At 47.6% G+C, this 12574-nt stretch overlaps 1 protein-coding gene across 1 annotated transcript in view; it reads left to right on the forward strand.

Annotated features, from left to right (window-relative positions):
• The first annotated feature begins 449 nt into the window (after window positions 1-449).
• RAB10 (RAB10, member RAS oncogene family) overlaps window positions 450-12574 on the forward strand; it is a 47361-nt gene continuing 35236 nt past the window's right edge. Inside the window, exon 1 of the mRNA XM_051615864.1 lies at window positions 450-996. Within this exon, the coding sequence (XP_051471824.1) occupies window positions 870-996 (127 nt within the window). The 5' untranslated portion in view covers window positions 450-869. The remainder of the gene's footprint in view (window positions 997-12574) is intronic.

Raw genomic sequence — 12574 nt, forward strand, 5'->3', positions numbered from 1 at the left:
CTCTCGGTTCCCCGGTGCCACGGTGGTGCCGGTCCCCAGGCCCTGCCTGCCGGGGCCGGTAAGGCTAGGCCAGGGCGGGGGGCTGTGCTGGCTGCACGGAGGGAGCCGGAGCGGCCGGCGGGCGAGGCCCGGGGAGGCTGCCGGGCCCGGGGGGGATGAGCGGGCCCCGCAGCCCGCCCGCCGCCAGGGGGGGCCCTGCCCCGCTCCCTCACACCGCGGGGGGAGGCGAGACTGACACGCGGGACAGCCAATGAGAGCCGAGGGAGATGGGCGTGGGAGGCGGGACTTCCGGCGGGCGCGGAGTGTGTGTGGGGGGAGGCCCCGCTCCGCCCTCCCTCCTTCCCGCTCCCGCCCCGGCGCGCGGCCCTGGTGACGTCACCGCGCCCCGGGGGCTGGGCGGCGCGCTCCCGCGTGCTGACGTCAGCGCGTGCGCGCCCCCCCCCCCCCCCCCCCGGCGGCCTGCGCGGTTCCCCGGCGGCGCGCGCAGCCTGGGCAGCGCCGGTGGTCGCGGAGCCGCTGCCGTCCCGCCGGGCCGCACCCGCACCCGGCCCCGCAGCGCCCCGAGCGAGGCCGCGGGGTATGAGGCCGGGCGCCGCCCCGTGAGGAGCAGCGGGCCCGCGGCGGCGCGGGGAGCGCGCGAGGCGCGGGGGCCGCCCCGCGGCAGGAAGCCATTTTGTGGGCCCCCTCCCCCCCCCCTCCTCCTCCTCCTCCTGCTTCGCCGCCGCCCTCCTCCTGAGCGGCGCGGCCGGTGCTGCGGGCCGGGGCGGGCGGGCGGAGCCGAGGCGGGGGAGCCCGGTGAGTGAGAGCGGCGGCGGGGGAAGGGGCGAGCGGGGGCCCGGAGCGGGCGGCGGCGGCCGCCGCGCCTCCCCATGGCGAAGAAAACCTACGACCTGCTCTTCAAGCTGCTTCTCATCGGGGACTCGGGGGTCGGCAAGACCTGCGTGCTCTTCCGCTTCTCCGACGATGCCTTCAACACCACCTTCATCTCCACCATCGGTCAGTGCCTTCCTCGCGTCCCAAACCCCGGGGGTCCCTGGCCCCGGCACCCCCTCGAGCGGAGCCTCCCTGCTGGAAGCGTTCAAGGCCGGGTTGGATGGGGCTTGGAGCAACCTGGTCTGGTGGACAGTGTCCCTGCCCACGCAGGGGGTTTGGAACGAGACGATTTTAAGGTCCCTTTCCCACCCAAACCAGTCTGTGATTCTGTGTCACGGCTCTTTGGGGGCTCTTCCAGCCCTCCCCGGTCACCAGGGGCTGCACCCACGCTCCCTGCCTCGCCTCGCAGTTCCTGGGTGTGCTTTCTTCCCTCGTGTCAGCCCCTGCCTCACAGGCTTCCCTGAGGCGCCCCGTCCCTGCCACCCTTCGCCTCCCTGCTCTCCCTGTCTACATGAAATCCTCGTCCTGGTCACACCCGACACCGGCTTCGCCTCTGCTGCAGGGCGGAGTGATTCGGTTTCTCTCCGCAGTTGAACGCAGCAGTTTTCTCTGCTGTCGGTGACCCTGGGCGACCCTTTCGTTCTCTCCCTCGGGGTTGCGTCGGCAGCTTGTCCCCCACACCCTCTGCCAGCCTCAGCCAGAGCCCACCTGGCTCCTTCCGTCACTGATGGGTCTCCTTGCACACAGGAGGGAGGCTGGGTCGTGCCATCCCTGCACAGTGTCTTCGCTGCTACTAATGTGGCTTAGCAGAAATGATTACACTTGTGGGTGGGGTCTGTTTTCTCACCCAACAAAGCTGTCTGTCCTTCCCTCGCCGAGTGAGCTGCTGGGCTTGTGGCAACGCTGCCTTAGCCCATCGTTGGTGTGCAGCTCCTAATTATGGTAGTTCCTTTATCATCATGAAGGGGGGCTGTGTATTTTCCTAGGCTTTCCTCTTTCTATGTAACCTACGCTGTGAGGCAGGCTTGGCACCTAACGTCCTTTCTCCCTAGGTTTATCAGAGAGTTTTGCTTTTCTTTTCCTGAACACCTTGTTTTTTCAGATGAAGAGTTCAGGTCAGCAGCTTCTCATCTTGGTGACTGACTGACAGTTTAAGATCACTCATGCCTCTGGTCTTTCTTGCAGTACCTTCTGGTGTGATGTGCAGATACCTACCACACACTTGGAAAAAAAGAGAATATCTAGGGGAGGGGGGTGGGGTTGTATTGGATCTGGCTTTTTGTGCTTGATATGATTGGCCATACAACTGTTCACCAAGGGCAGGAGAGCATAGAGTATCACTATAAATCTTAGTACTAGATGTAAGTACACCCCTGTCTACTTCCTCATTGGTGTTGAAATGTCACCCTAAAAATTGCAGCTCGGACTACAAGACATAAAAAGAGGCTTTTAAGGAAGACTGGGGCAATTTAAAGTGGAAGGAAGTATATTTGGGACAGCAAAGTATCAGGACACAGTTGTTGCCTAAAACCTCTTTGGACCTCAACTTGGGCTTTTACTGAATTGTTTTTGGGGGGAGGTGTGTGACAGTCACTTAATCTCATTCTCAACATTGCATACCCTGACTATGGAAGGCCAGTTTTATTTTGCTGCCGTGGCCGTGGTGTAATTCTGCCCTGCTTGGCAAATCCTCGCCAGGATCACATGGTGTTTGTTGCTTTCTGAGTTTGCTGGGGAGGTTTATTTCCATTTGCAAAGTTAAAAATAGTCAAAGTCTTTGCTAAGTAGTTGGTGGATATACGGTGGCTCTTAATTGAGAAAGCGTGGATTTAGAGATTTTAGTAATTAGTTCCTGGTCTGTCTCACTGCAGTTTTTGAGTGCTAAAGCAGAATATTGTCAGGGCTAGTGGCAAGTGTGCACATGCAGAGTTTGGAAGCGTTTCTGAACAGTCAGACCAATTTAGACCAGTGGTTATTTATTTCTGGAGTACACAAACAGTTTTTAGTGCATGTGCAGTAGAAGGTGGACAGGTTTTATTTCCTAAGTTCTGAACTAAATGTCTAGACATGGTAGCAGTGAACACCACTTGATGACTGGTTGGTGTGTCAGAGTCTGTCAGACTTTTGTCTTCACAGTAGGATTAACCATTCTCTGGGGTACAAATAGGTTTTACTTGTGGTGCTGAATTGCAGGTGCTTACCTGCCCAAAGATGGCTTAAATCTATTCTGTCCTTAGTTCTTCTGTAATTGGTGAATTAGGAAGCCTGGTGGGAAAGTGCCCTTACAAGCAGAGCGTGTTGATAGAGAGACTCTACATTAGCACCTTCTAAAAAGCAGCCCATTTGTCAAGGGAAAATCTTGAACTGGATTAAAACACCTGTCCAATTAGTTGTTCTCCACATTATTACAACAACGTGGTTGAATAATTTGCCTGAAAATAGGTTCTCTCAAATTACCACCAGTAACTACAGGTTTTAGACTTTCTCGGGTTTTTCTGTGCTGCAGCAGTGATGGCTGCAGTGGCAATCCAAGATGGTAACACAGGGCTTGGAAAGGTGCCTTGTCCTGCTGGGATAAATTCTATTACAGTAGAATCGTTGAATCATTTTGGTTGGAAAAGTCCTTTAAGATCATCAAACTGCATAATGTGGGCCGGTTTTGCAGCCGGAAGAGGACAGTTTCAGGAAAACCCTCAGATGGTGTCTTTGACCTGTGCAACAAGGAAATACTATTTCCAAAGCACTTGTGTACAGAGTAGATGACATTGAAGGTGACTGGCTTATTGGCTGAATCTCTCCTTATGTATAATTAAAAAAAACCCAAACGACCAAACTTGGTAGCTTGTTAGCTCGGATTCACGCTTTTGTGTTCACGCTGAGAGCCACCAAGGACCTGAGATAGTCAAGCACGTGAAGTGTGCTGGGCATACTGGTGGCTGTAAGCAGGGAGTGGCTCAGTCTTTCTAGTTTTTATAGGAAAAGGTAGGTCTCAAAGCATATTGAAACTAACCTGTGTCTATAGATTACAAATGGGACGTGGTTTAATTCTTTAAAACCAAAGGCTTGTCTGCATAAGTGAAGATACAATAATAATGCATTTCTACTTCACATTAGTAACTTGTCTTCACTTCCTTTCATCTTCACACATTTTAAGGGCTTATTAAGCGTGATGCATGGTGGCAGTGTGGATATAATTTACGTGTAATTCAGTATGTGCTCTTTAGCATTTGACTTTGAATGGCTTCAATCTAATATTTCCTGCTAAAACAGCAGTTAAGCTTTTGGATGTGATGAGGTGTGTGTGTGAATTATTTCAACTACCCTGGCTAGAGGTACTATAAATAATCCCTAAGTCATCGGAACCTCCCTGGGGAGAACAGGGGCCTTGTCCTCAAATGCTATGTTGCTGTTTTCAGGTAGAAAGGGAATAAATGATAGAAGACACAGTCTATCACAATCTGTTTTTAATTTTAATAACTCAGTAATTCTCTGGTGCAAAAATAATTTTTATGATATATTTTTCTGAGAAGTGATGATGACTTTTCAGTTGTGCTCTGGGGATGCTCTAAAGTTGGGTCAGGTCTGTTGGGGTTGTAGCTGTTCCTCTGGGCAGAGGTGTTGCTCCCTGGTACTCCTAAGCACTGAGTTTTGGAGGCTTCTCTCCAACAGACTGGTGCCTGGCCTCCCTTCTCCCAGACACTGCTGATTTTAATGCTTTCTCTCCTGCCACTCATGCTACCAGCAGATTTTATTTATTTTTAATATGAAAAACGCTAGTGTAAGTACCTTCCAGTCAATGTATACACAGGATCTCAATTTTCTTCAGTATTCTTTTTTGTAATTGGCTTTTAATGTGTCAAGTTGATGGCAGCTTGAAGGGAACCATAGAAAAATGATCTGTGGGCACTCTTTGTGAAGCTGTGCAGGGGCAACAGGTGAAGTCCTGGCCATTGCCTGGGCAGAAGCAGGTAGGGAAGGAGTTCCTGCGGGGATGCTGGTCTAAATATTTGAATGTCACAACTGAATTCATGCACATAATTGCTATAATTTAAGTAAAATGCAAGTTCATGAGTCACAAAAAAATGTTTTCCCTTGAAATCTGACTACCACTAGTAATGTGCTCAAGAGAACAAAGCCTATGTAATCCCTGTGAGATTCCCTCTGAATGCATCTGGGGTAGGTAAAGCTTTCACAGACCTTAACCCACACTGAAGATGCAGTTGTGTTCTGTGTTTCTGGTCTTTACTTACACTGACTGCAACTCTGCAAATCCAAAGGGAGAGAGAAAAAGCTACATGATCCTGAAGTTTAATCACTCTGTATTTTCTTCTGAACACAGGAAGAAGGTCTTGATGCTAAATCTGTGCTAGGAGTGTGCAAAACTGTATTGTTTTAAATACAAAGGTAGATGAATGAAAATTATTTTTAAATTAATTTTTTTCCCCTCCTTTATTACTTTGACCTTTATTAAAGTGATTTTCAGTTGCTAAGTACTTGCTTTGGACTAATTGTACGCTGGTGCATTTAAGCAGTGATTTTTTTAAAAAATCAGTATTCAGATATCAAAAATAGTAAACATGACAAGTTTCTTTTGTACATCTTGTGAGGATTTGTTTGCCCATGACTGTGTTCTATATTGGGAAGGAGGGAATGCCAGATAGAGTATGGGTCAATTTTGGGAAAACAAAACTAGGTGGAAAACATGTTTTGAATTGTGAAAAGGCTTTTAGCTGTATGGGGGTTGCAGTAACGTTGGAAAAACAAGTAGTTTAAGTAGTTTCTGGGGTCTGAAAAAAAGATTATTAGCACAGCAGCTGAAAAGTACTGACTTGCTTTTTTCTTATATTCCTTTATTTTTGTCTTGTATCTGTAGCTTGTGGGTTTGTAGGAGCGGCAAGCAGCTTTGGGTTTTGTTGATACAGTGCTCAGGCTGTGGGTTCAATCTATCTCTGACTCCTGCCAAGGACCAGGTGAATTACAAAAAAAAAAAATCCACCCAACAAGAACCCCACCCTGACTCCTGTTCAGCCATTTCCATGACATGGGGTCCAGAAATCAGGCAGCAAGAGATGCAAAGAGTCATTTATGCATACAGGTAATTGAGCTGTAAAACTTGCTGTCACGGGAAACTTTGGAGAGGAAAATCGAAATGGGTTCAGAGTGAAGGTAAAAAATTGAAGAGGATCTGTGGGTAGGTGTTGGATGTGATGCTCTGGGTGTGGCCTCGAGTTTGGGAATCCCCTCAGCTCTTGGTTGATAGAGGTGGAACATGCTTTCTTTGGTCTGGAGAGAGTGATTCTCCTCACCTCCAGCCGTGGGACACCCAGGAGAAGGGTTGCAGAGCAAATTGAACTTACGGGGTGAGATGGTATGATTGAGCTTGTTGGGTTTTTTTTAATTGCTGTAGGACCATGGGTAACAAGCAGCAGTTTTGCTGTGTGTGCCTCGCAGCTCTGGTGAGGAGCGTCTGGAGGGCTGTGTGGTGAAGAGCTAAGTGACTCAGCTGGCTGGAAACTTTTTTTTATAACATAGCTATTTTTTTCAGCTGAGCTGGATCAGTTCCCTGTTCTGGCTCTTACATTACCATATAAATCTGTACTGGCAAAGTGCATAGTGCATCCGGGGACATGAAAGCACCGGGGTAGGTGGCACTCGTACTGCTTTTAGGGTTACAGTTCCACAAAGTGCTTGTGAGCAGCACCAGTGCCTAGTGTTCCCTCCTCCCTGCCCCCAGTGAGAAACAAACCCTAAACTGGGTTTGCTGCTCTCCCTGCTGCCTCGGGGCAGAAACAGTTGGGGAAGGCTGAGAAGGCTGCTGAACTCCTGAGTCAGGCGCATACCTGTGCGGTGGCACAGGACATGTAGCCCGGCTGCTCCTTTTTCTGTTTGTCCTTGTGCTGACACGCTATTTATGTTCAACTGAAACTAATGGGCAGCTGTTACCTAAATGTGCTAAGTATGATCAGAAGACATGGAGACAAATGGGAAGGAGTTTGTGGAGGTTGGCTGCTCCAGTTAAGCTGACACTGTGTCCAGGAAGAGACTGAACTGTCCTTTCAACTGTAAGTGGCAAAGAGCGGATTGAGTCGCTAACATTTTTTAGAGTCAAGTGCTTCAGATTTGGAGCACAGGCTCATAACCTGTGATGGACTGTCCAAAATAATCTGTGGTCTGCTCTTGAATTTTACAAGACCAAATGAAATGCCTCCTGACATTGGTAGAAAACTTGCTCAGGAACTGATCGGCAGCAATGCAGCTTTCATTTTAGAAATGAAGGACTGCTTTTTAGTGCCTTGTTGAATAATAAGCACAACTAGGGGATACAGAGAACTAATTCCTTCTTCATGATTTGCCTCAAAACACTCAGAACAAAAATCTGGTACTTCCTGGTCTTTATCCTGAGAAAATGATTAATCTTTTCTACCCTTTAGGGTCAATATTTAATTAGAAAATTGGTCACATCTATTAATAAATACTTCATCAGGAGATAAATAATCATCTGAAGTTGAAGAGGTTTTTTAGGTTGTGCTAAGCAGGTGCTGGTGCCTGTAGTCCAGGGGTGCTGTGTGTGTGTTTTGCCTCGGCAGGCCACGCTGGCTGTTCCTGCTCCTGACAGCCCTCGGGAGCAGGGTGTGGGCCACTTCCACCTTTGGTGGCAGCAGCTTTTTGCTCTTGTCCTCCTACCTGCTGGAGCTGTGGAAGGACAGCATGTTCTTACTTGTTAACAGTGGCATGGAGGAAAGAGCAGGAGAATTTCAAGAAGGATGGTGTCGGAGAGTGGGCTGCCCCTGCCAGGAAACATCATCCCACCTAGGGTTGAGAAGTGCCTAGGAAAGGCATTGGATGAGAGCAGCTTGCACAGATTCTCCTGGCAGTGGCAGTCGGCGCCTGTTTTGCTACATGAGAAGAAGGGTTTTGTGTAACCCTTTGGAGGGGGTAAGGTACTTCAGAAATGCTTTGTGACAGACCAAGCTCAAATTCCAGTGCTTTGGGAATTCCCTGTCTGGCTCTGGGGAAACAGGAAAGGGACCAGAGCTTCTGCTGCATGTCTTGAATGTTTAGTGTTTTGGTACAACTTAACTGTAGGGGTTTTTCTTTTCTGCGTGGGTTTAACTAGGAGTGTTGTGTGGGTTTAACTAGAAGTCTCTGCATGTTTTCTGTATCTAAAACGACCTGAGCCTTTCTTTCCCATTTGGGGTTGTGATTGTTTTATACTGAATAACGTGGTGAAGTACCTGCTTGTATCTCACCTTTCCAAAATCTGACCTAATGCTCCCTGGGAGATGCCTGCTTGCTTGATTGCCATTAAGTGTGGAATACCTATGCTGACATCCATACCTGCACAGGTTTTCCTTCAGGGAAAGGGGTGTGTTTTCATATTCAGATTAATGATTAGCTCTGCAGATACCAGATACACTGAAGAACTTGTTGGGTTGGGGGGAGTGCTGGAAACACTTCCCAGTAACGTGGGTCTGGTGCAGCATGCAGCTTTGTCCTGGGAGTTCCTTTAGCACTGCAGTCCTAGAGGGCTGTGATCAGCAACATCCTCAGCAGGAGGCCATCTTGGCCCAAGACCTGGTCTTCAGAACCCTTCAAAGACATGGTTGTGAAGATGGGTAGTACTGTGATAACTTCAAGTGTTCACCCATTTCAGGTCAAGGTATGGTAGCACTGTCCTTTGATCTGTGAGACTATCAAAAGGTTCATTAAAGCTGGTTTTGTCAAGTTGTGCCATCTGTGACTTATGACATCAAACTCTTGTGTCTGTGGCAACATTCACTGTGGAGCAAGCACCTGGTCCTGAATAAAAATTTATTCTGCCCTTTGAGATGTTTGTGTCTTAACTTGGTCTCTCCAGTGTTTTAGTCTTCCAGAGTAGAAGTACATCTTACTTCAGATGTTCTGTTATTAACTTCAGGCATCCAGACATATAAAGTAATATGTTGATGTCTGAAGTATTCATGTGCCCAGTCATCTGCTGCTCGTCTAACCATAGGCATGTAACCTGTCCTCACCACTGACACCTCCCTCGCACCTGACTTCCCTGTAGGCAAGATTAGACATGTGGTTGGACTCGATGGTCTTAAAGGTCTTTTCCAACCAGAACGATTCTAGGGTTCTGTGATTCTGTAACTAGCTTGATTGCATTCAAACTATTTTACTCTTGCAGATCTATAGTAAATGTCTGAACTTTGATAATTAACAAAAAGTAAATTGAAAGTTTTGCTAGCAGTATCCAGATGCTTCCAGTTCCTTAGATAGCAATCTTTAATTTCACACCTTCCAATGATTGCATGCAGTCCACATCTTAGCCTCTTCCCTTCCTTTTCTGAAGTGGGATTCCTCTACCATAACTAGCTGGTTAAAAGCTGAACTGTCAGCATGTGCTACGTTCCTACTGTAATTGGGGTGAAGGAAAATAAGAAACTCCATCTGAACATGACAGTGCATACCCATGTCTCTGTCACTTTAGAGGAAACTTAAATATGGCTGTCTAATTGTTGGTTGAATGAAACCCCCCAACACTTCTGTTTCATTAAGCATACTGTGAAATGCTTTCATCTCAGCACAACTTTTTGATCTTGCCGGTAAACAGCAACTTTTTTTCAGCAAAAACAAAGGTAACTGCTGGCTAGTTCTTTGGGTTTGGGGCTTAATGCTGGTATATGATCAGAGGGCTGGAATAACTTTCCTATGGGGAATGGCTGAGGGAGTTGGCGCTCTTCAGCCTGGAGAAGAGAAGGCTCCAGGGAGACCTTATTGTACCTTTCAGTACCTAAAGGGACCTGTAAGAAAGATGGGGACAGACTTCTTAGCAGGCCCTGTAATGCTAGGACAAGGGTTGATGGTTTTAAACTAAAAAAGGGGAGATTCAGACTAGATCGAAATAAGGAATTGTTTATGCTGAGAGTGATGAGGCACTGGAACAGGTTTTCCGGATAGGCAGGAGATGCCTCATAGCTGGAAAAATTCATGGTCAGGTTGGACAGGATTCTGAGCAACCTGATATGGTTAAAGATGTCCCTGCTCACTGCAGGGGGATTGGACTAGATGACCTTTAAAGGTCCCTTTGCACCAAACCATTCTATGATTCTGTGTCTGGGGACAGCATGGACCAGAAATGGAGTTCTCTGCAAAGTTCAGTCCTTCTCATTCCTATTGCATTGAGCAGGACTGATGAACAGAAATGCCAGTGGTTTGTATGGTAAGGGGCTCAGAAACTCCACCTGTATCAATGGTAGATCACTACTGTCTATGCAGTCTTGATGGCTGTGTGCCACGGGGCATGTGTCCCAGCATGCTGGAGGCCTTGACCCAGCTGGGGATCCAAGAGGATGCACCTGCCCAGACTTGGTTTCTGGGCATCTGCTGAGACTGCTGCTGAGTACAAGCAGCAGTGTCACAGAATGGTCAGGGTTGGAAGGGACCTCTGAAGATCATCTAGTCTAACCCCCCTGCCAGAGCAGGATAACTTACAGGATCTACAGTAGATCACACAGGAGCACATCCAGATGGGCTTTGAATGTCTTCAGAGATGGAGACTCTAGAACCTCTCTGGGCAGCCTGTTCCAGAGCTCTGTTACCCTTTGAGTGAAGTTTTTCCTTATGTTTAACTTGACCAGTATTCCAGATGGGTCCTCATCAGGGCAGAATAGAGGACACAAGTGAACACAGGTCACAACAGGGAAAAGTCAACCTGGGTGTTGGGAAATTGTGATAAAGGTGGTCTTTGACTGGAACAGAAATGCAGAGAGATGATAGGATTGCTGTCCTTGGGGTAATGAAAGTATTTCTAGAGGAGACCGCAGGCAGCCCAAGATAGCTTGTCCCCCTCTGCAGTTAGAAGCACAAGCTCCATGCTTCACAGCCTGGGTTGGTTCTCCAAATTCTCAGTGTGTGTCAGAGCTGCTGCTAGATCTGATCAAAAGCAATACGGTCTAGAGAGATAACTTCTGGAAGTCTCCTTTTGATCTTCAGAGCATTAAATAACTAGTGATAAGGAGGCATGTGATGTCTTGCTTTGAGCAAGTTCAGGTGATCCTCACCCAGCTTTTACAGGAGTTTCAGCACTCCGGCGAGACTTAAAGCAGGCACCTCTTTGGTCAGAGCTGCTGTCAGTGTTATGGTTTCTCACCCTGTAACTTAGGGTGCTGCTTGTCCAGCTATTGGTAGAATTCTTCCTTAACCTCAATTCTTTCCATGTAAAACTTGATTTCGTTTTCTAACAATATTGTAGCCAGATGCTTTGTTGCAGAATAGATTTGGGATATAGGTCCTTTGCTGAGGGTAGTGGGTGGCTGACTGAGCTACTAAGATGATGAGTGAACTGGAGCATCTACTATACAAGAAAGGCTGAGAGAGCTGGGGCTGTTCAGCCTGGAGAAGAGAAGATGAGGGAGGATCTCATCAATGTTTAAAAATATCCAAAGTGTGGGTGTCAGGAGGATGGGACCAGACTCTTTACAGGTGGTGCCCAGTGACAGGAAAAGGGGCAGTGGGCACAAACTGGAACAGAAGAGGTTCAGACTAAACATGAGGAAAAACTTTACTCTGAGGGTAACAGAGCACTGGAACAGGCTGCCCAGAGAGGGTGTGAGGTCTCCAACTCTGGAGGCATTCAAAACCTGCTTGTATGCCATCCTGTGCAAGCTGCTCTGATAGGGAGTTGGACTAGATGATCTCCAGAGGTCCCTTCCAACCCCTAACATTCTCTGTTCTGTGACTATGTGACTGCTCCCACCTCCCTTCAGTGCAAGGTGAAATGGGTTTAGGCCATGAGAATGAAAATCAAGTCAATGTAGTTGCCTTGCAGTGAGCATCTATGTATGTTCCCATCCTCTTGTGGCACAGTGTCTTTTCACTGGAGTTGAGTGTTGGCAAGGTGCTAGCTTGAAGCTTTTTTCTTCTGGTAGATGAGGTGTACCTTATCTCGTTGCAGCATACAGCAAACTAAAGAATCCAAACAAGTCTTACAGCCTCCAGTGCTGCCTTGGGAGCGGCTGATGTTTTTGGGAAAGCAGTAACTTTGGATTCTAGGTGTGTTGTGTGACATTTTCCCAGTTTTTTCCACGTTTTCAAAGGTACATAATTCCTGTTTCTCAGGCTCTTTCAATGCGTTTTTGAGTGTCACAGTATCAGTAATAGCTCAAAAAAGGTGATAAAACTTTGTGACAAATGGGATGCTTCTGGGCAATTCAGTAGCAGTAGGCCTTTGTTTTTTTGTCTTCAGTATTTTTTCCTGCTAGTTAGCTTGACAACACTGGTGTTCATCTGCTCACTCACTGGAGAACTTACAGAGGTTGCATGGAAACAGCTGGTAGTATAGTACTTTATCTCCTCCAAGAGTAGGGAGTTGGAGGAACTTCTGTGGTCATACAGTGCTTTATAGCTTGAGGTGTGGAAATTTTCCTACAGATTCCCAGTTTAAACTGAAGATAAATCCCTGCTGCCATGCTTTGACTCTCTGAAGTCTGTGTGTTTGTTGGTGCTGAAAGGGTTAATAAATGAAAGCTTTTTATGAAACTTAGGTATTGGAGTGTATAAGTTGTTATTCAGTAACTGAAAACATCCTAAATCATGTGGCAACTGCGTCAGTCAAATATGTATTGAATTGTACTGATGGAGCTTCAGATTTGATCAGACTATATTTAACACTAGACACAATGCCATTCTTTGGAGTCTGTGGAGGAAATTATGGGCG

The sequence above is a fragment of the Apus apus genome, chromosome 3 (genome assembly GCF_020740795.1).
Source record: "Apus apus isolate bApuApu2 chromosome 3, bApuApu2.pri.cur, whole genome shotgun sequence".
Classification (NCBI taxonomy): Eukaryota; Metazoa; Chordata; class Aves; order Apodiformes; family Apodidae; genus Apus; species Apus apus.